At 39.3% G+C, this 23175-nt stretch overlaps 4 protein-coding genes across 6 annotated transcripts; 3 read left to right on the forward strand and 1 right to left on the reverse strand.

Moving 5' to 3' along the window:
• The first annotated feature begins 245 nt into the window (after positions 1 to 245).
• LOC111339202 (ankyrin repeat domain-containing protein 16-like) lies at positions 246 to 7967 on the forward strand. The gene is made up of 8 exons (XM_088759409.1): positions 246 to 629; positions 2329 to 2451; positions 3163 to 3260; positions 3982 to 4024; positions 4359 to 4467; positions 4625 to 4786; positions 5149 to 5227; positions 6240 to 7967. The coding sequence occupies exons 1-8, from the start codon at positions 265 to 267 to the stop codon at positions 6398 to 6400; spliced, it is 1140 nt and encodes a 379-aa protein (XP_088615535.1). The 5' UTR covers positions 246 to 264; the 3' UTR covers positions 6401 to 7967.
• Positions 7968 to 8780: 813 nt separating this feature from the next.
• Positions 8781 to 14300, forward strand: LOC111339201 (uncharacterized). 2 transcript variants are annotated; one of them, XM_022945793.2, is made up of 3 exons: positions 8781 to 9032; positions 12623 to 13033; positions 13409 to 14300. In XM_022945793.2, the coding sequence occupies exons 1-3, from the start codon at positions 8969 to 8971 to the stop codon at positions 13522 to 13524; spliced, it is 591 nt and encodes a 196-aa protein (XP_022801528.1). In that variant the 5' UTR covers positions 8781 to 8968; the 3' UTR covers positions 13525 to 14300. The 2 variants fall into 2 exon arrangements, with proteins under 2 accessions (XP_022801528.1, XP_022801530.1); XM_022945795.2 differs by lacking the exon at positions 8781 to 9032 and adding an exon at positions 11806 to 12071.
• Positions 14301 to 14543: 243 nt separating this feature from the next.
• LOC111339200 (uncharacterized) lies at positions 14544 to 17945 on the reverse strand. 2 transcript variants are annotated; one of them, XM_022945792.2, is made up of 4 exons: positions 17804 to 17945; positions 16797 to 17126; positions 16017 to 16282; positions 14544 to 15692 (listed from the first exon to the last, which is right to left on the reverse strand). In XM_022945792.2, the coding sequence occupies exons 2-4, from the start codon at positions 17078 to 17080 to the stop codon at positions 14680 to 14682; spliced, it is 1563 nt and encodes a 520-aa protein (XP_022801527.1). In that variant the 5' UTR covers positions 17081 to 17126; positions 17804 to 17945; the 3' UTR covers positions 14544 to 14679. The 2 variants fall into 2 exon arrangements, with proteins under 2 accessions (XP_022801527.1, XP_088615533.1); XM_088759407.1 differs by lacking the exon at positions 17804 to 17945 and adding an exon at positions 17366 to 17490.
• A 35-nt stretch (positions 17946 to 17980) lies between these two features.
• LOC111339213 (uncharacterized) lies at positions 17981 to 23086 on the forward strand. Its single transcript, XM_022945809.2, has 7 exons — positions 17981 to 18264; positions 18619 to 18716; positions 19073 to 19301; positions 19785 to 20065; positions 20299 to 20902; positions 21524 to 21873; positions 22558 to 23086. The coding sequence occupies exons 2-7, from the start codon at positions 18659 to 18661 to the stop codon at positions 22776 to 22778; spliced, it is 1743 nt and encodes a 580-aa protein (XP_022801544.2). The 5' UTR covers positions 17981 to 18264; positions 18619 to 18658; the 3' UTR covers positions 22779 to 23086.
• Positions 23087 to 23175: the final 89 nt, after the last annotated feature.

Genomic DNA, 23175 nt, shown 5'->3' on the forward strand with positions numbered 1-23175 from the left:
TTATAAAAAAGGGCAAATTTGTCTTTATTTTTTGAAAAAAAGGTAAGAAACACTAAAGGAGATGTCTTGAAAATAATATTCTTCACTGTCCCTATTGTTTACTCTTGGAAATTTGCTTTACTACACCAGATCGATGTCAAAATCGAAATCCCTATTGTTAATTTAGGGGACGAGTAGGTGCGCTGTTGCTCTGATATTTCATCTGACATTAGTATTTATTCACCATCCCCCAGCTGGTCAATTTGTGAATTTGTTCCGACCAAAATGGCGGACGTCTGGAACGGAACTCGTGCTGGCAAACAACTCTCTATCGAATATCCCCTACCTCTTCGCTTGGTTCAAGCCAACAAACGAGATGAATTCATGAGTATGGCAGACTCTAAGACCGAGAAAGAAGCCGTATTGAACTGTGTTCATTTGAAATCGGGTGACACTCCAATTATTGTTGCTGCGCGCCATGGCCATGGGGATTTGATGAACTTTTTAATTCTTCGCGGTGTGGACATTGAACAACGAAATAAGGACTTGAAAAGAGCTTTGCATGAAGCAGCTGCTAATAGCCATCTAGACTGTGTCAAGCTTCTTCTTTCGCAAAATGCAGAGATCGACTGTTTAAAGAGAGCGGACTGGTAAATCTTAACCTTATTAACCATCTACAACCTAACATCAGTATGCATATTCTCCATACTGTTCTCTATATATTTAACAAGTATTAAAAACTGGGTCATTAGATATTGCAATTCAAGACTTTTTATTGGCTTAGCCATTATGGTATATGAGCCAATATACCATAATCTAATATCTGGACATTTTAACATCTGGCTTCTTCATACAAAATAAAGTCGAGAAGATTTGTCTAATATCTTGGGGGTGTTTTTTTTTTAATAAAACAATGATTCCACTCGAGCGCATTGGATATGAGATGATAGATAGCCAACGAGGCGCGTAGCGCCGAGTTGGTTTTAATCATCTCATATCCAACAAGAGCGAGTGGCATAATTATTTCATTAAAAACGTTAAATTAAATTATTAAATTTTATTAAATTTTTAGCTCCCTTTTAATTTTAAGCTGACATGTACACTTGCCATATTTGTAGATTATGGTATATTTAACCACTATTCACCAAAGTGGAGGTGGTTAGTGATGGATATTTACCGAGCCGCGAAGCGGCGAGGTTAATATCCACCACTAACCCCTGACACTGAGGTGAATAGTTATATTAGTATATACTGAAACAGTGAGATAATATGCACCACCGTCGTTAATTTGAGTGATTTCTTCACTTGTCATGGATGCAAACCGGGACGCCATTTTTTCCCGAGTTGCTCGGAGGTAACTAGCAAAGGATATTCAAAGTTTGACTAGCCAATCAGAGTGCGCCTTCAACGCTATCCACTGTTTTAGTATATACCAATGGCTGATATACCATAATGGCTAAGCCGATAAAAAGTCTTGAATTGCATTATCCAATGATCTAGTTTTTAATAATTCCTAATTTACTGATAAGGAGACTTTTGTTAAAAATCAGAGCTTCTTTAGTTGGTGATCATCTCCTTTACTCTCATGACCTTTAAGTTTGATCTAGGAGTGATATTATATGGAGAATAAAGATGCCAGTCACTCTAAAGGGTTAATTTATGCCAAAACTTGTCACTGCCATCAATGTGTTATCTTGGCTGAGTTAAATATTGTATTACCAGCTGTGGAAGCCAAAATTTTTGTAATGACTGCCATCTCTCCCCCACGCCCCCCCCCCGACTATGAAAGATGTGAAATAAACTACATTTGTCTTCAGAATAGAGCTGTGAACAATCTCTGCATTTCAAACCTAACAACTGCAGAAGTAAGAGAAGAAGGAAAGAAAATTGTGTGATTTCTCATAAATTGCAAATAATGTCTGATGGATAATTAATTTTTGTTTTATCAACTGAGCTGATAATGTAAACTGGCCACTGTGAAGAGTTTTTAGAGGTGATGTTTTGAGTGTCAGCCTTTAGGGGGCAAGCATTAGCCCTTTGTGAACCCTTCACTCTAAGAAGGCTAATGCTTGAAACATGAGCTATAGAAACTCTCTCTTATGTCTGAATACAGTTGAACCTTGATTAACCAGACACGTTGGGACTAGATAAAATAGCCCGGATAATAGAGGTCCGAGAGAACCAAAAAGTGATTAAATTAAGAAAGCTACATTTAATTGTGAAACAAAACATTTACAAATCATTTTTTTTTTTTAAAAAATGGTCTAAATCTTCACTGTCCATTGTAATATTTTACATGTGATAAGGCCTACCATTTGTAAAATGCAATTTGATGGTTTGTCAGTATAGGACACCATTAATGATGTCTTGCACAAAGATGAATATTGGTGTCATCAGAGAATTAATCCAAAGTGGAGCCAACATGAGACTTACCAATAAAGATGGCTGGAACTGCTTTCATATTGCTGCCAGGTACATATACATGTACATGTTCAGAAGTGATTAACATATAACTTCTCCTTTTAATAGTTACAAATTATTCAGCAAACAGGCAATGAGAATACTCAAATTTATCAGTTACATAAAGTTATCTTAATCTAACACCTAATTCTCCTAATTAATTTACAAGGAAATGTGCAGCAGGTTGAGGGGAGAATTAACCATCAGATCTAGGGAGTTATTGGGTTAAATGCAGGTGAAATCAAAGATTTAAAAAAAAAACATAGCTACAGAGTGTCTACTACCACCCACAAAGACCTCACTGATGTCTGTTTAGCTCTTGTGTGTGGGTTTCACCCCATGGCACAGCCGTTACACAGCCTATTCCACCATCCGCAGCTGCTTAAGAAAAAAGTTTTTGAGACCCCTCTGAGGTACCTCTGACTAGCAACAATGCCTCTCAGAACTGAACAAATATGTAACTGCTTGGAGAGAGTAGCAGTAGTTTTCTATAGGCTAATCAATTTTCTCTCTTTTCCACAAAACAATTATGTGGACAATAATGGACCAAAAGCTTACAGTTTTCCATGAGCTTTACCTTATGTAGCTTGGAATACTGTTCACTTCTTGCAACAGATAACGCATGTAGACAAATATCCCAACATATTTTCAAGCCAAATGGAAGTTGTTATAATTTTGTTTAATATTTGCTCATGCCTATCCTACTTTCATTGACTTTTAAAGGGAAGGGAACACAGAAATTTTGAATTATCTTCTTGATTGTTGCTGTGATATTTGGGACAGTTGTAGCAAGAATGGACGCACACCACTTCATACGGCAGGTGACTGAAAATCTTTTCTTTTTTTTTTTTTTTTTTTTTTTTGGCAGAGATTTATAAAATACTTCAGCTTGCTTATGGAACAGTCTTCCCCACATTGTCAAACAGAGCAGCTCACCAACAGATTTAAAGACCCTTCTAAAGACAAATGAATAAGGGCTAATAGTTTAATAATAATAAATAATAATAAATAATAATAATAATTAATAATAAATTGGCCACTGTAATGATTACAAAAGCTGATGTTTCGAGCGTTAGCCCTTCGTCGGAAGGCTAACGCTCGAAACGTCAGCTTTTGTAATTGTTACGGTGGCCAATTTACCATTTCAACTTTGTTGATATATCCAAATTATTTTGTTACCCCCCACCGACGCAGCCCCAAACAGTTTCTTTAGAATCTATTAGCCTTTATTCATTTGTCTTTAGAAGGGTCTTTAAATCTGTTGGTGAGCTGCTCTGTTTGACAATGTGGGGAAGACTGTTCCATAAGCAAGCTGAAGTATTTTAGTCAGCTTTTGTAAGTCAGCTTTTGTAATCATTACTGTGGCCAATTTACCTTCTAAAGACACATCCTTTTAATCAATCTTATAATTAGTTCAGCATATGATAGTTTTTTTACAGTGTAATTCTCACACCACATTGAATATATTTATTACTTCAACTCATGCATGCACATAGCTTTTTTGTCAGAGCTTGTGTGATAATTTCTTAATGCATTTTTCAGCTCTGCATGGTAGAGAGGATGCTGTGAAACTCATGACTAGCAGGTGAATATACTTTAAGAAACAGACTTGCTTAGTTGTTAACTTCTGGAATCCTCTTTTGACACTCAAGGTGATGCATACAAATTAGTCAACACTGCAACTGTATGTCTAGAACACACTCTAGACAAAGACTCTTATTTGTGCATCAAGTGCTCCTCCCCTTGTGTGTGACTTACACTTTCCACTCACCTAACGCTTGTCTCCCTTTGTCTGTGAAACCCAAAAATTACGCCTGTTCTGTAGGTTAAATGGCACTTAGCCAACACTTAGGGACTTGTGCTTTCATCTTGTGCTTATGAAAACTGCATTTGATAAATTTTCTATTTGGCTGCATCAGATGTAGTTACATACCAGATAGTCCTGACAGCTGTGGCTCAACACCTCTGATGGATGCACTGCGAGCAGGACACATTCCAGTTGCAGAGATTCTCATTAATGAACACAAGGTACAGGTCATTCTAAGTGTGAAGAAGTACAATGTAATTAGCATGTGCATGCACTGTTGTGGGCACTCAATGGAACCACGAGCTCCCTTGCTCACACTGGTCTAAATCATGTATCACCCGCACATCATAATTTTATTTTGGTTTTCTTTGTGTGTAGGCTGCCATAACTGCTAAGGATCAGCTTGGCAGACAAGCCATTCATTTGGCTGCTCAAACTGGCTGTATCGAGTCACTGAATTACTTGATTACAAAGTATGCTGTAGATGTCAATGTGAGCACTGGAAAATCAAGAAAGACTCCCTTACATCTAGCAGCCAAGGTATGGAAGTTATTTACCCCGCAACGTTACTACACTGCAGCACCGTTTTCTTCATCTAGTTATCTCGACCAACAGTGGTCTAAGTAAATCTTTAAAACACTCAGTGGCTTCATCAATACTTCTTACATAATACATATAGACGTGTGGTCTCTTTGATTAACCCAAGGGACGGGACCCTGGGGACGGGAGCAATGAAGTGAAGGATATCAGTCGGGAGGGTAAGGAAGGAACACAAGAAAATATGCGAGACTGCAGTTTTGCAATCGGTGCAACCCTCCCCCCCTTCAATTATCCATGTATTCCAGTTGTTATCTAAGCCAATTGAGACGGGTGATTAACAACGTGTCCTGTGACTTTTACAGGAGGGTTACTCACAAACCGTACAGTTTTTGTTGGATAAAGAAGCAGCTATAAATACCCAGGACGAGAACGGAAGAACAGGTATTGTTGCTACGTCTTTCTCGTTTTTGTTTTCAGCTTTTACATCCACTTTTTGCAGTTCTTTGGGGAGTTCTGTGGCACAGTTATAGGTACATGTTAGGCGAAGCAAATAAATAACTCATTACAGCAAACATTGCGCTGTTGCACGGATTTGTAAGCTTAAAGAATATCCAAAGAACTTTTAGACTCCAAAAGCTTAGACGTTCTTATTTGAAAAATAGTGGAGAGAATAAGCAGACTCTTGGTCTCGTAGTGTAGTTTTCAGTCTCAAGTGTTTTTTTATTGTTTTGTCTCGAATGTTTGATCATAATTTGGGATTTTTGGCCGACTTATGAGAACAACACGCGTGGACGTTGAATTTGTCTTTTACATGATAATATGATCTACGTAGTTCATTATGTTCACAGTCATAGTGTTAAATTGTAACACTCAGCCTCCAATGTAGACAGCGTGTTACTTTGGAAACGCGATTCCAGGAAATTTGTTAACTTAACTTTCAGTGAAAGTGGGGTTTTGGACTGATTTTGTGTAGGATCATCAACTGCTCGGTGATTTGGAAGATTGGCATTGCCAAATGTTGCTTCGGTATTCTTTTGAACGAAACGAGCCAAGATCATTTTTAATCGTTACAAATTGAAATTTGAACTTGAATTAGGCTTTATTCGAATGATAATTCAAGGCAATTCTAATTTTTTTTTTTTTTTGGAAAAAAGCAATTATGAAATAATTGCTTTCAGGCTTTTTAGTTATTCGTTAGCGAAGACTGAAGTGTCCATGTAAAACTTGCCTTAATCCTTAACCCTTAAAGAGTGACCAGCATCTAATTTCTCCTTACGATATCACACAATAAGGTCAGGAGAATAAAGAAAATGATCACCAACTAAAAAAGCTCTTGATTGTTAAACAAATTCTTCTTGTCTGCACCTTATGAAATGTATAGAGAACAGTATGGAGAATATGCCTACTGATGTTAGGGTGTAAAGGGTTACAAGTTATTTTTGTGTATTCCTAGCTCTCCATCTCAGCTCAGCGGCCGGCCATGAAGCATGTGTGGATATTCTACTACGCTTAAATGATGCTAATAGAAACATAACAGACTGTTCAGGGCTGACTGCTGAAGACCTTGCTCTTAAGCCTGCAGTCCGACAAATGTTCAAATCTGTCGCAGAATGATCTTGGTCCTTGGTGTTAGGGCATTTTTCTGAGCGAGTGTCTGCGTAATCCAGGAGTGCTTTGGCTTTGCCTCACCGCGCTCTGCGATTGGTTTAGAAGACTCACGCCACATTCTCAACCAATGAGATGCAAGACTTAAATTAATCGCAGCTTGGTCACCATGGTTTTCCCGCGCTTCACGCAGTTTGTATGTTTCGCTTGTGACGTCTTCCTTCCTTTTGTTTGGCCAATGTAGTTACAGTGGCTTGCTTGGTCTTGGAATACTATCGAAAAGCGCTCAATGAGTCAAACAGAAAGCAGCACTTTGAGGCGAGATACAGCTGAACTTGTTGAGAAACAAAGTTTTGATTCTTACCTGAGGACTGAAAAATTACAAGGACGGGCACGTGCCATACGCAGAAGTGTTTTTGAATCACTGCGTGATTGAACATGGTCACTAAACAAACCTACGAAGAGCTTTGCTATTTGAGTGTGACGACCTTACGAATTCTCCTCACAAATATAGGAAGTTTTCAAAGATACGAGTGATGAGAAGAACAACATTATCAACCAGCTTTAAGAAAATGATATTGAATTGTACTGACGGTCTAACGGATTTCTTTAGAATCTCGTCGACGCTTCAAGTGACATCAGATACATCTAATTTAGGTGAGAAGCCTCGTCCGACGAGAATCCAAGATGGCGCCCACTGAAGTCCAGGTTACCCCCCAAGGCGCAAGGCATAATGGGTCATGCGAAAGTAGCGAATAGGGGGCTTGCGGGGTCGTGCTTGTAAACACTGCCAGATTATAGAAAGATTATGTGTAAAGCAGACATACGTTCCTTCGAATAATTACTTTTTGAGTGTTTGTGAACTCAAGCGATGGTTTTGGCACATTTTCAGGTTTAGTATTTTTGGTTTGGTGATAGATATTCGCGTATTCTGATTGGTCGAGAGTTGCATCATATTGCACGATAATCACCCCGCGCTAGGTTTTATTAATGCTGAAGCACTTTTTTTCAAATTGGCCTTTGTGCGAGTATATGATGTTCTCAACGAAGAAACGAGTTTGATGGAATAAAATGCAGTGACTGTGAATAATAAACGTAGCAATTACATACTCAAATAATGATTCCCCTCAGGCTTAGTGAGTATTGTAGAATAATCCCCGCGATTTTGTCTCGTGGATTAACAACAATATCCACTACGCCTTCCGTGAAAAACTGATTGATATGTATTTTTTACGTCTCGAAAGATGATGCACTCTGTACTGGACAAGGGATAACCAAACGTTTCCATAAACATTTAAGTCAAACGTTACTGGCATTTTTCGGTTTTTAAGTAGATTCTACAGATGCATACACAAATTTGCGTGTTATGTCTGCAGACAAGAATTCGTAGATTCTTTTACATCAGTTAATTTTTATGTGTGTTTATCTTCTCTCGTTTTCTTAGTAGAGAAGGCGAAGGAGCTTCTTTTGTTACATACTCGCGCAAATTTTCGTGTTGAGTCGATTTCAGACAGAAATCTCGCAAATGCTTTGCACAGTGCCTAGCGATTGTACATAAAAAACATTTAACCACCTACTGCTACTGGTTCTTTCAATTTCAGAGCAGAGCATTCAGGTTAAATATAGAAAGAGTAAGAGATTTCCAGGGGTTTCAACAAACGCTTGTTGGCCGGTCTCGGATTTACCTCTGCCTTTAAGGCTCTACAGAATTTGGTACCAACATCTGTGAAAGAATTCAGTTACATGATTGAAAGGATTTTCATGTTGTTAAAGACACTTCCACCATTAACAGCCACTTGTGGGAAGGTTACTAAAACCCCTAGTAACCGGAGTATATTAACTGTAGTAAATGCACTCTCTCCGGCTGTCTATCTCTCAAGTTACTCCAGCTGGTTTTTCCCAAGAGGTTACCACAGTTTTGTCTACGACACAGCCTTTGCGCTAAGTAGCTAAAACCACAAGTGCACGTGTGGCCATTAAGGGGAGATTAAAACCCTGGTGGCGACAAGACTTGTTCATCTATCTTCGAATACAAACATGCATACCTTCGAACCGACTTCTCTCTTGTTTTGGAATGCATTTACATGTCCTATCGTTCGAATTTTTTTTTCTTCTTTCAAATTTTACATCTCACTGAACACGCCGCCTGTGATGTAATTCTAACACAAGCGAGCGCAAAACTATGGTTTCTTTCAAACTTTGACTTTCATTAATTACCAAAATAAAGGCTTTTCGATTGTGGTTGAAGCACTATGTTTTCACCTTGTTCCGCTTGACCTTTCTGTGAAACCGCATCGAACCCCTGACAGAAGAGTAAATATTTCATAAACGTGCTATTATAACGATGTTTTACAATTCTTTGCGTGAGTCAAGTTAATTGAAAGTACACAATGCCCCTAACACGTCCAGCCGAGGGGATTGGAACAAAAACCGCAGCGACGAGAGTAATATTCATTTGAGATTATTTTCGCCCGCCGGAAGCAATGCAATGCGGCGTTATATTCAGTGGCGGGTAAAAGGAACTTCAAGTCATTTACAAGAATTTAGAACATTTGCATAGTCAGCTCAAAATCGAAGATGTACTATCATCAGATTCTGCCACAACATCTATTATTCCTGTTTTTCTTCTATCCTCTATCAAGTAAGTGACAACTCAAACTTGCTGATAACTGTCACTTTATAGTTCGCTTTCGCCTACCACTAACTGCTTTTCATATTTCTCTGCATGACATTTTTTCCGATTCTTCCGGACAGAAACTCGCAGACTTGCTTTCTTCGACATTTAACTATCTTCGATGTTGAATTAAAATTGATAACTGTTAAGACAATGATATTAGTGCTGCTTCGGTAAAAATAGTGACTTCCCATATTTTGCAGCTTGTAGTAAAGATCTTAGCGAGATTTTGTCGAGTTTAGAATGGTATCATTCGCTTCCAAAACAAGTGCGTGCGTCCCAAATTTTCAAGCAACAGTGCAACAACAGAACATGCAAATATATTCTGTTTGTTCTCTCATTTGCGGGCATGTAATGAAATTTTAATACAAACTTTGAGTTTATATTGTTTTGAATTCTGACTGAAAGATTTTAGCACGTGGTCGCTTTGGTAAGGATTTTACCAAAAGTTTTCTCGCTTTACTAAAATATAGTTTTAATGTTAGTTTAGTAACTTCGCAACCAAGTACTTTGCGTTTTCGGTGAACATTGCACATGCAATTATTTTCATAGAAAACGATTGTTTTCGCAGGCTCTAAGTGAAAATTGATTTTCTTCTTGGTAGTATTCAGAACGTAAATTAAAGTGACATCTACAACTGTTAACAATATTTATGCTGAGTCACATTGGTTAACGTATACAAGGTAATTGTACGCGTGGATTATTACAATTTCGCAGTCTCGTATATTTATAATATTTGCCGGTTACTGTTTTTGAAGACTTGAATATTTTGAATTGTTAATTAACGTGACAGAATGAAGCAAGCAAATTTCACTTCTCGACATTTCTCTCCAATGAAAAGGCTGTTTCGAATGGTTTGAAGTGCTTGTAAACTATTTTTTTCTTTCTTTCTTTTTTTTTTTTGTATACCTTGACCTTGATGAAGTTTACATTTTTTAGCATTTGTTTAAAATCTGCAATACCTTAAGGGATCAAACGAATTAAAAATACATTTTGTTTTGAAATAACAGCGATGAATAAGATTGTTGTGCTTTTTAACACCACAGTCGTAAGTTTACGAAACTATACATGCAATAGTATTTGCATCTCGTACGTGCTGTTGCAAAATATTAGTCATCCTTCGTGCGGAAACAGGACTTCACAGACGTGAGAACTATATTTTCTCAGCAACCCAGGCGTGACGGGGGTATTTGCAGTTCATGAATGTTTTCATTAATTCGACCCTACGCCACCTCAAACGCGTTTCGTTTCTAAACTCTGAACAGATGGATTGACAAGAAGGCTACGTATTCTCTAGCCAATCCGACAAGCGCAAAACAAATTACTTGTTCTGGAAGAATATTCGAACATACTTCGATGCGCATTTGCATAACCTACCGGGAGTCGGGGGGAAAGGAGCTTCTCTTTGCTCAATGCTATGGAAACTGGGTGGGCCACTTGGCTCGACGAATCACACCGGAAAAGCAAAGCTGAATTCTTGAGATCCAGTTCAGCATCCAGAAGATGAAATTTTCGTTTAACCATTTCTGAACACTGTTTAGACCGAAAAGAGGGGGTCTGCTAGCGCTAAGGGCATACGAGAAATTGGAATAGGGATATGCGTTTGGTTCGGGTGTACGATGAGCCCTCCTCAATCCAAACTGTAAACAGTGCGTATCAGTTGGTATATTTGGCTCGAGGTCATGCGTAAGATCCTTGCGTCATCATGAACGAGAGCCAAATATCTTCCCTTCCGACCCGACCAAACTCACTCAATAAACAGTCTACCCTATGATCACAAGTGTTGAAAATTTCATCCCTGATAGGACACGATAGAAGGGGCGCACGAAGATTCCTCAAAAATTTTCCTTTCCTTTTATTCGACTCAGAGCCAGAAAATCACAATTCATCGAAAACCGCGAGTTATTTCTCATTTCTGATTCCCACCATGGTTAAGTCCACGATTCGAATTCACGTTTTCGGAACAAAAGTTCTAAGATAAACAAAGCAGTACCATTTCAGGGCCGGACGGCTTTTTGCGGACCGGCTCACGTCAGCCTATATCCGTTTGGTTTTCTACACGATTGAGTGAGTGGGGCCGAACGGGTCATATGATAAATCCCGATGTATGGGACCCGTGATTCGTTATTTTCCCTTGTCAGGGTGTTCGCCGAGAATTGTGTTACAAAGCTCCACTGTACGACTCTCTTCGGAGAAATCACCCATTGTCGCTCTCTCAGGATAACTTGAGTCCATAATTCATACAGTTGATTTTGATGTAGTTTACGATGTCATCATTTTCGTTCCCAGGGCCCCTCGCTTCAACTTACTGTTTCTCCTAACGCGCGATCAAAAGAATCGAGGACTTAGAACGAGAATGCGGTGCTATGAGTCACGCAGCGCACGAGCGAGGAGAATTATGGTCGCCCTCTACTGAGTATGTTCCGCGAGAATAAACTGTGGGCCCTTGCATTCAAGAGAAAAGATATCAATCAACTCCTGCCTACATCACTTTTTTGTAAACAACGCCTTTTTAAACATGAAATGAATATGTTATTGGAGAAAGTCTGTAAAACGGGCAGGTACCAGCAGAATACCTTTAGGCCAATTATGAGTAATTGTTTTTCAGCTTGACAACACATAATCAATTTCTCTGAAACGTGACTTAAAAACTTATGAAAATGTTCTGCATTCTGTTCAATATATGCAAAGAAAGATTGTGCCAATCGTGAGGTTTCTATCAATCAGCGCAATCTGTACCTGCAATATTCGTGCATATCAGCTGTGAAAAAAGGTGAAGATTACATTTGTCTGGCTCACTTGAGGTGATACTGCCAGTATTAGTCTGCGTACTTAGCAAGCCTGATATAACAATCTCGGATATAACGTTAGAAAGCAGGCCCTCTCATCTCTTCGTTTTGAGCTGATTTCAGCAAAGAATTTGAAATTCGTCGTCATTTGAAATGGAATACAGGCTCATCAAAGGATTTGTCATCGTTTGGATCATACTTGATAATGTCTGTTTGTGTGAGTACATGTACCCGGGTATTCGCTTTAAAACAATCCACACTGAAGCTAACTGTTTGTAGAGTACTTATATTGTTTCTTTCAATACTGACTTGTAATGGATAAACATATTTATTGAAATGGTTAGGATAAGAACCTAGCTGGGTAGTGCAGATCACCATTGTATTTCAGCAACATGCAAAACCTGTTGTCCATGAGAATACGCTATGTCAAAACTGTTTGCGTTTGGTGTCATGACACAACGTTCCAATGTGCTAGGAGGGCATAAGCTACGCTCTGCTGAATATCTACGACATTTCGCTAAACATGTTTTTGCTATCTTCGCCGCGCTACTCCATGAGCGGCGACTAATTTAATTTTGAGACGAAGCTTTGAGTTTATTGATGTGCGTTTAATTGGAGAAACCTTAGCGTAGAAGAAAGTTGACTCTTGTAAAGGTGCACTCTTTCCTCTCTTTCTTTCTTTCTTTTTTTTTTATTTTGAGTTTGTGTCGTACTAAAACACTAATTATCACACTTTTCCCCTAACTAAGGTGTTTTATTTAATTTCAGGTAAATCGTTGCCGACTCTGGATGACAATCGCATCAGTTTACAATGCCTGGAGAATTTCATGCTTCTTGAAATGGACTTGCAAGATCTCCCAAAAATAAAACCAACCTCACTTCATCTAAGGCATTTTTCCTGCAAACCACAAGTGACTAACACTCGCGCTTTATTTCGGGTACCCTTCCAAGGTTGCGGAACAACCCTGGGGGTAGAGCTTGATCACATTGTATATCAAAATGTTGTGGACAATTCTCAGCAGTTGAACGGGTCGCGCATAGCGGTTAGGCATGCTCCCGAACTGTATTACCCGTTCGTATGCCGCTATCGGCAGAAATACATTGTTACTTTGAAAGAAGGACAAAAGAGCGACCAAGGGAGTAAAGCTGGCCAGGAAAATAGAAATCAGACAACAAAAGGTAAAACAGTATTGTTTTTGCATGCAAGTGAACTCGTGAAATTGAAGTGACATCATACGATGGTAATGGTAATAATTGGCATAATACTGAGTCTTTAAACTCAGTCTAAATGTGAGCATTTAAGGGTAATTAGACGTCTGTGATTATGACTAAGAAGTCATCATTGTTTTCATGTCCCTATGAACTGCAAAAATATACAATATATATTGTACCTCAGTGGACCAGCTAGCGGTGATGAGGTACTGAGTTTCCCTGAGTGGATCTGCTGTAAAGCCTCATCGATCTTGGGGTGGTGAAATAACACAATTTTATCATTTCATATGGTTGTTTATTTATTTTTTTATCCATTTCCTGACTGTCTCTTTTTGTTCCAAGACATTCTCAAGAATGTGTCAAGTTCCTCGAGCCACATTTCTCCTTGGATGCACAACGTTATTTGGCTCACTATCATATTTGAACTTGTGCGGACCTTGCTTCGAATTGTGCATTAATTAATTAATTAATTAATTAATTAATCCCAAATGGACCTACGGTACCCTTCCACTCTGGAAACCAGTGTACTTCCTTACTCCCAACCGAGGAACACTGTTTTTTTTTTTTACCGGCAAGTGCCCGAGGATCATCTTGTAAAGCCACAGTTTGATTGTCTTCAGTTGTCTTCATCATCTTCTTTGATAGCCTTCGCCGTAGAATGGAAATGGATCTTAAAATCAAGAGTGTTATCAATGTAAGTGTGGCGTTACTCTGTATTGGAGAGCACTTGATGGAAGGAAGTGTGTCCATTATATCGGATAAAATTTTCGTTAGAATATAATGTACTAAGTGTGGTTATGAAGTGGAGATGGAAATCTGTTCGGTAGCTGAAGAAAGCCTGCTTTATCTGGTCTCTCTGAACGATTACAATTTCCAAGCGATCTTTTGAAACACAAAGGTGTGCATTGAAAAACTACCTTGCTAACACATAATCAAATGTCCGGATTGATTTCTGCGAATTCAACCCGTTTCTTCCGATATCAGCTAAAGGTTGGCTTCCCCAGCTATTTGAATTGTTTTTTGATCTAAATTATAATCAGGGCATGTTTGGTATTTAGTATCCTGTTTAAGTAAGTTTGCAATTGGAATCAAAACTTGTGAATATTTTGAGAATTAAACTGCCTAATTAGCTCATCTTTGAAAGCTGAGGTAAATATTTGACCATGTAGACCATTTAGACGAGGAAGATGGTCGGGTTGGTCTCTTTGAAAATAAAAGTCTTTTCATACAGAAATAGTTACATTGCTTGACAGACAGACCACTAGACGGGCAGACAGAATGAGCAGGGTGGAGAGGGCTGGGAGGAGACTGCAATAGAGCTGTATCTCTTAAATGAGTGGGGGGGGGGGAGGGCGGGGCATTTAAATTCATAGCCAAGCAGCAAAGACGATCAAAGGTATCTTCTATGTATCCTCTTTGTTTCCCGCCTCTTACACAACTTTAACTAAGCGTACAAATAAGGTACGTGAGCTAATCCTTAAGGCGTAATCGTTTTTTGACTTTATTCGTTTTCAGTCATTTCTTGAAAAACACTTTTCTAAACAAGTGCACATGTTTATCATAAATTAAAACAAAAAAACCCTTATCCCATGGTGTCGTTTTAACGAAAGTTCTTAGCTAATCGGTACGTCGGACCATTTTACATCCCAACTCAGCCCAGACACGTCATAGAATTTTCCCTCTAACTTGAACTCGTAAAGGGTTTCGTCAGTGAGGGCTTCGATGACTCCTGGAAGCCACTCACCATACTGCTGCTTCATATCGTTCCACAACCAAGGCTTATCATCTCTCTGGCTCTCCCTCTTCAAAACCTTATAAAAAGGCTCACTGGAACTTCCTATAGCGTAGGAGAAATCGGGTCGGTCTTCCGAACCTTGATATTTTTCATGGAAATTTGGACTGTCGCCTCCTTTGCCACCACCCCAACGGAGGAATCCTACCAGTTTAGCGCTAAACTGGACCTGTATTGTAGCAGTATAGGGTACAGTCACGTTCTTCCTGGCCACGTTTATGTTATATTTTGTCCCACTGAGCCCTTTGACTGTTTGTGGCTCCTTTACTCTCATGATATCCCAGGTTATTTGTCCATTCTCGTCTTTATTCACCTCACCGCTCTCTCGTTCACCTGACAAGGTAATTGACGCACTGAAGGTACCCGCCACAACTCCAGCAGCTACTCCAGAGGTATACTTTAGTGAGATGGCAGCACCAAGCCCAGACTTCCATCTGCTTGTTGACGAATGGATCACGGTTCGCACGGTTTTGATCTCACGAGTGATTGTAGTTTTAGAAGGCAAAGAATCTTTGTTCTTTATCTCCCCAACATCTTGAAGAATTGGCTTCATGGAGTCCACAACAGGCTTGCCGTAGTCCATATTCTTGACTTTAAAAGAGAAATTTTCGTAAATGATCTTAAGACGGTCGTTTGACTTGAATCCCTCGCAAGGTTCTTGATAGTTAGATATCCATGTATCCCCATCTCTTTTAAAATCAATTCCAGGCCACCTGCTTCTGCAGCCACCAGTCCAACCGTATCCCAGCGCATGCGCCAACGACCCTAGATTCTTCAAGGTGACGTCCATGATACGGGACTTTGCTTGTTCTAGTGACGTCAGAGTTCTCTCTTCTAGGAATATTAAAGTGTAAGTTCATTATTAGACCAAATTATTTTTGACGTAACGTAGATGATTTTTATAGCTTAATTTTGTACCCACAGTAGAGTAAATCCTGTTAGGACTGGAACTGTTTTTCTCTTTGTGACATCCAGATACATTCATTTTTTCCTCTATTTTGATGGTATTGGTTTCCGGTAACAAAGCATGTCCTGGCCGCAGTTTTCAGTTGAAGTGATATAAGAGATGATGTTAACATGAAAATTGGTGTTTGAAATGAAGGGAAAAATTAATTTATATGGGAACCCCTTTGAGGTTTTGAATCTGTTCCAGATTACCCTCAAGCATTTTGCAGCACCGGAACTTTGTGATGCTCGAAAGCTGTTCCCCTGCCCCTCTGTAAAATCCCACCAAGAGGAACTTGTCCCGAGTGCACTGCCTCAGGTTGCCTTGACCTACGTCCTCGTCATAGCAGTCTGGGTACCAGTATGGATGCACAGCAGGTTTGCAGCAGGTTCCCCACTTAATACTCTTAAGGTCGCTACCAGATCCTCGATGAAACCCGCGAAGAAAGAACCCCGACGGGCATGTGGCCCAACCCTCTCTGTGCAACAAAACAAACAGTTAAAAGGATCATGGGAAACCAATCAATAAAGAAAACTACAACTACAAAAAGCGTTGTAACAGATGCGATAACTAATTGGTAGCTCCTCTAATCGTTCTAACTGCACATGGGAAAAATTTGGCATTAAGAAGATCTTGCATTGAGAGAGGAGAGGTGGATGTGCTCCTCTGCCGATTGAGGTGGAAAACGTAGACTGGTAGTTCACCGGTCAGAGTGAAAAAATGAAAGGAAAGAATAACTGAACATGAGGGAACAAGGTCTGCAGAACCTAACCTATGTAAATTCTCAAGCGATAGCAAAGAACTTTTCTTTTTTTCGAGCCATTTCGCGTTGTCTATATTAAAATCTCCCTTAAGGATAAAGAGGTTCTTGTAACGACCCTCTCTCGCCATGAGACCTGAAGATAGTACAGCTGTGGTTTGGCTTTGTCGTTTGTCAAAAGGGGAATGGAATGTATAGGTATGCTACATTGATGGGAAAATTACTACATTACTTGCTAAAGCTGAGGTCCCAGTCGGAGGAGTGACAGGTGTATGGCCAATTAGGATGAGGAGGTGGTGGTTGACAGCATTGCCCCGCAGTTAAGTCCTTCAAGTTCTCTCCTGCTGCTGTTACTGCTAGCCCTTCAAGGTAGAGCTTCGAATCTGGACACTCAGCGTAACCATCTTTTTCAAGATCCTTGACGAATTGCCTCTCAGTGCTACAGCTGAGTTTTTCTGATGTCGCATTGTTAATCACAAGCACAATCAAAGCTAAACATGAAAAATACATCGCCATACTGGGCTGAAAAGGGTGGCAAAGCAACTGACGAGTAGAGATAGACCTGTGGAGAATGTGCGACAGTTAATCGCGTTGTACGACCATAAGTGTAATCTTCATTCTCCTTAATGAGATAATCTTCGAATTAGGCAACCAAATGAAAGGCATGTCAAAAATTAGGACCCCGACGTTGGCTGAATGGAGTTTGAGCAAACAAACTAAGGCATTTCTCAGTCTTCGCTTGCAACAGATCAATTCTTTTGTAAGAACTAATATAAAAAGTAACTGAAATGGCACTCTCACCGTTTGAATCTTTGCGACATATTTGAAACTTGTGATGGCTAGGTTCTACAATTGTTTTAAGTCCAACAGAGTCAATAGTACAGTGTCCGCAGACTTTTGACAGACATCGTACTTTTGTCGGCAAATCATGAAAGTTAACGGATTAGCGATCATGACAGATTTATTACAATGCTTTTGTTTTATTGATTTCCACTCATGACCTTTCAACAGAGCGTACAGAAAGCTGTCAAATTCTGTTCAGCGGAAAAAAAACAAACAATAAAAAGGAAAATGAAGTTGTCGTTATCAATTACATCAGATGTTTATCGATAAATAAGACGCAGACTTATAGCCGTAATTATGTAATTAAGTTTATTTCATAAAGATTATTTACAAAACCTAAAAGAGTTAGAGCACATATTGAAACGCTTCCCTGAAAAATAACCTTTGTTTGCTTACCTTTAGAAAAACCTGTTTCTTGGGTGGCTGATTTAAAACTTTAAAGTGTAGACTGTTGAACTGATACCATGCTATGCCAACAACCGATTTTACAAGAACTTAATCAGGTTATAATTGTTCAACTGCCTTCAAACGATTGCCAAAAAAGTTCCTTTCCTTCGCTTAACATCGATTGACCTGCTATATGGATGGAGGAGTAATTATGAGGAGGTCAGGTGTGATCATGTAATCAATAAGTAAACTACTTTAGAAAGAATAGATTACTTAATTGTCACACAAAGACTTCTTCAAAACATAGATGGTTTTGTACAAAGTATTTTCAGTCCTCACTGGCGTATATAAACCATGTTCCTCTCCAAGTTGATCTGCGTGTGGTGAGCTCTATCATTCTACCAGTGCCTCGAATCTTAAAGAAAAGTCCATAACTTTAAAGAGGGAAACGTTCATGTCTAGTTTTATAGGTAAGACAAAATATCCCGCTGACACAAAAACCACTACCATTGTCAACATCGTGGTGTCTATTGAAGAAAGGCACAAAGAAAAGCAGATCACGGTAGTGGGTATGGATTTCATTTTTCTGCAGTAGGTTGCTAAGAGAAAATGATACGAAAACGGTGAATAATCTTCTAAAAGGATCTTTATCCCCCATTTTGTAAATGTCATACTTCCCTACTACTATTTTAAATCTAACTTTTAAGTATTGGCTTAGCTTCATCGTAATTTGAACAACCTGGCCTTGATGCACGGGCTCTATAAGCATACCGGCATGTATACATCCAACATCGCAGCCTTTATAAACATCTTTGTTCTTAAAGTCTTTATTTCAGTGGACAATAAAATACAGTACCATACAAAATGAAAGATATAACACAACCGGTTTTACTCGTATGGTCCTTGATGTTCATTCATGATGGTAAGTGATAACAAAAAAAAACAACACGAAAATAACATTTGCCTATTTTGCATCATCCAAGCTTTCTGTCATTTTTCTTATAACAGACATGATGGCTTGACTCGTTCTTCATTAGGATAATATGAAAAAGCAATGTAATTTTAAGGTATAATGACGAATTCGCTACAGATGTTACCTTTCGAGAGTTACACTCCGCGAGGATTGATTGATATTTGATGAGAAATATAGCATTCACCGAAGGATGGAAGAATCCTCCGAAGATTTTGGAACTACTATTAGTGCGAAAGAAAAGAGGAAATGTTTTTGTCGACCGTTTTCTTGAGTAGCCTGGGTTTTCTGGTATCTTCTGCCTGCAGGTTTAGCAGCCCAATGTAATCTGGAGGATTGGAGTAGTTCATTTAGCCAATCTGGTTTTACAAGTTGCTCATCTCGAGATGGTTACTACTATATCAAAGGCTTTGAAAGGTCTGATGATGATTCGCTACTTGGTCTTAAAAAGACAAAATGCTGTCAACGCGATCAAACCTTCTGGAGCGTTCCAACACAATGCCAAATGCCAAACTGGATTGACAGGATGGGAAGTGGGTAAGACTAACATATCACGGAAACTCTTGCACGTACAACAACTGCTGGAGCTACTTTTGATGGCTCAGTACAAGGCACTTGCACTGCCTGTGCACACATTCAGCTTTTTACCATAACTTATATAGGTACCACCAATTTTTCCAGGAACTAATTAGTTTCGGTTGCTTTTGCTTCCTCCTCTGATCGTTTTGTCTATATAAAAATGAAACTCTAGTTATTCTAGATGTGTAGTTATTCTCTCCAAGAATTACCCACATTTTCGTTTACGCTAATTCGTTAATGAAAATGTGGGTAATTCTTGGAGAGAATAACTACACATCTAGAACGACTAGAGTTTATTTTTATATAGACAAAACGACCAGAGGAGGAAGCAAAAGCAACCGAAGCTAATGAGTGAGGAGTAGTTTGATCAATAAAGACTTTGTATCTGTCTATGGTTCCGCGAAGAGCAACTTGATTTTGGTCGTGTTTATCTTTGAGTAGTAAAGGATGGAGCCTCTGTCCTCCTGGATTTTTCCTTCGTGGTTTATATCGTGGAGAAAACCACAACATTGGAAACATTGAATGGGGCAAGTGTTGCAAACCTTCTCACCATCCATACGAATATAATGGATGCTACAACGAAGATGTCAGTAATTCCTTCAACAAAGCTGGCCTCAGTGAATGCAAACAAGAGGGACACTTCATTGCTGGGCTTAAAACGACATCAGGAAAAAACCAGCTGTCTAACATTGTACAGTTCAAATGCTGCAAAATGGCTTCAGGTATGGTAGCATGGCTCGACAATAGTTTGCGTTTACAATTGTGTGTTTAATCGCAGAGCAAGATACAATACGTCTGTCGTTTCCATCCCTTTAAGGAGATTTGTATATTGCGATAAACCCTCGAGCTATGGTGACTTAAGTAACTTAATAGTCTAAAAGGATCCAACTGTCTAAAAGGATCCAATAGGATCCTAATATGATCTTAATGGGATCTAAATGTCTTTCCCCTGCAGAAATATTACCACTTACGTCGATTAAAAAACTTAAAGAGCGTGTAATGGACACTACCATGAATTACCTTGGTCAGTTGGGTGGTTACCTTGGTTACGCCTGGGCAGGGGGATGCTGGGCGCAGTACACTGGGGAGGACTTCCAGAGACACGGAGACACCTGGGAGTCCAGTAACAGAGATCCATGTCTTGGAGAAGGACCAAAGAAAGAAGTTCGCTTGAAGATTTATTATGGCAACTTCACTTTTGCCATGAAAGACGTGATATTTGGCAAATCTAAGACACAGACTTTTAGCTTAGAGGACGAAAAGTTTCTGCAAAGTTTCACCAGGAAGGCTATAAATGACAGAGATGAACCATACTCACCTGAAGTTGAATTGGAATTTAGAGTCGCTCGCACTTTGAAGAATGTTAAGACGACCACCTGGGATTCGAAGTTTGGTCTCGAAGTGGGTTTGGAATACCAGCCACCGAGTACAACTGGTGGTGTGGGATTTTCAGCTAAAACAGACTTTAAGTACGAATGGGGCGGAGATGAGGAAGATTCCTCCGCGGACGAAGACTGGCACATCATCAAGATAACTGAGTCAAAGGAATTACCCAAGAGGTGAGAACAGATACAATTCTTCCATCCCTTGTTTTGCTAGAAGAACGAACTTAGAGTCAAGACTTGACCTTGCCAATGCATGCCTTTTTTTATCAGACGCGAAGAGTCACTAAGATTTGTGACAAAAATAAGTACTGTGTATGATATAGGAGCGGTTTTTTGAGAAGTGTCGCATGGATTCCTTGTTAAAATAGATCATCTCCTCCTCTAGATTTATAACATGCGGAAGATGTGTAGGTTCACCGATTGTATCTAAATGGGAACCTCTGCGTACACTAGAGCCTTAGCAGCAGTCGTTAAATTGTGTCATCGGGTAAAAAACCCGTGCCCTTTCCATCCGGGAGTATTGATGAGTACCAGCGAGTTGTTGGACAAACCCAGAAAAAAGGTGGGGGTAAAGGATGGAGTAGTAAGCTGTGACAAACCTGCAAGAAGAGTGGCGGTCCTGCATACCTCTAATCGCCCCGTGCTACTGCAATGACTACAGATTGAACATACAAGAATGTATAACAATCTCGTATAATATTTTATGAAGCTCATGGACTTAATTTATGTCCTTTATAATGGCCAGCAAAAAAATCACCTTCTTTTCATTGTTTTTTTTTTCTTTTTCCACGAAAGATCTTTCTCCGAATGGCGTGCGATCAAAAAGCCTCAAAAAGTTACACTTCCTTATACGGCCAAGATTCTTCCCAAGTTTTCAGTCATTCTGGAGGGTTACATGAGATGGGGAGGTGGTTATAATGGAGATTCTACCAACTTTCATTCGAAGCATCGCGGATCCGGCGACCGTGTAGTCGTGAAGCACAACTTTGGTGACGCACAGAAGGCTTTTTACGAAGCATTGAAGGAACAAAGCGAAGAGAACTTACTTCCCTGGCAATGGCATGCCATGAGGCAAAGGTACCCTGCGTCCAAGGAACTCATTGACATCCTTACCAACGAGGATCTGTACACATTCACCATGACAGGTCAGTTGCAAATTGGTTCTAACTGGGTTATATTGGGGTAAAAGGAGCTTCCGTAATTATTAAGTCTTAAAAAAAATTAAACATGAAGATCAATTCGTCACCCATTATCTGTAGCTCAAATATATCAAACGTGATCAAGTTTACTTAAGGAAAGCAAGTTGACGTCGCTCTAACCTTTGCGTTTTTGCCAACATTGGCTTCTGGCGGTCAGCTGGTTATAACTCCTCTGATAAAATCGGAAATGTATTACTTCAAACACTGAAGAAGCGTCACTTCGAATTCTTTTATTGAGCTTCTCTCTCTGTTTAAACTAATAAATATCGGTGGTGATTACTGCATTTTTTTCACCTGTCAGTCAAAGATAAAAGTGATTTATTTTATATATTACAACACATTCATAGAGTCTTGTAATAGCCAAAGGCAAAGTAATCAAAACAGCCAATCAGAACTAAGAAAACATCCCAAAGAGCCAATAGGAACTCTGAGTGGATGCGACCAAACTGCCTGAAGCCCGGTGAAACGCGATGGATGAAGTCGTGAATCGTTTTAAATTTGGATTTTATTGATTAGGAGATTAGTGCCTTCTTTTTACTTTAATTACAGAGCATAGTAAAGCATTATCAATGCAAACCTAGATTACTTTCAACTTTCAACTAAAAATTAGTCTATTTGTAATCATGGCAGGTCAGTTTGAGGAAACAACAGAGTATGAAGTCAAGTCTACATGGAGTGCCTCCAGGCCCATTAATCAGCTCAGAGAGGATATTGGTTATAATATGACACTTCAGACAGATGAGAACCGCAAGCCTCCAAAGTTACCGAGGATTAAACCTCCTCCTCCAAAGGTGGAGACCATTGACAACAGCAAAGAGATGAAACCTCCTCCTGCTGAGCCAATTGGATGATGCAATAGTTGAACAATCTTTCCCTGAATAAAGAGAATTTTCACTAATAAGATACAAAGGAATTGTTTGACAGAAATCAGAGGTGTTTGTTTGTTCAGATTATCTAGAGAAAATTTCAGCTGGTGATCTCTTCGGTATGTAAATTGAAGAACTTTTCCATACACCAAGCGATGGAGGTTGCAGTAAGGAATTATTTTCCATGTTATTCTTTCAGAAAAAAATCATTCACTTCACTTTCACCCAGAAAGAAACTTCAGGTTAACGTTTAAAGATCTTCATAAGAATAAAGGAAAAAATGATTTAAAATAGAGAGCCTCTGCATATAATCGCCAAATTAATGGCACAGTTTGTCTGCATCGACCCTGCAGGTTTGCCAGCAATACCAATTAAATTCTGA

Source organism: Stylophora pistillata, chromosome 5 (genome assembly GCF_964205215.1).
Source record: "Stylophora pistillata chromosome 5, jaStyPist1.2, whole genome shotgun sequence".
Taxonomy (NCBI): Eukaryota; Metazoa; Cnidaria; class Anthozoa; order Scleractinia; family Pocilloporidae; genus Stylophora; species Stylophora pistillata.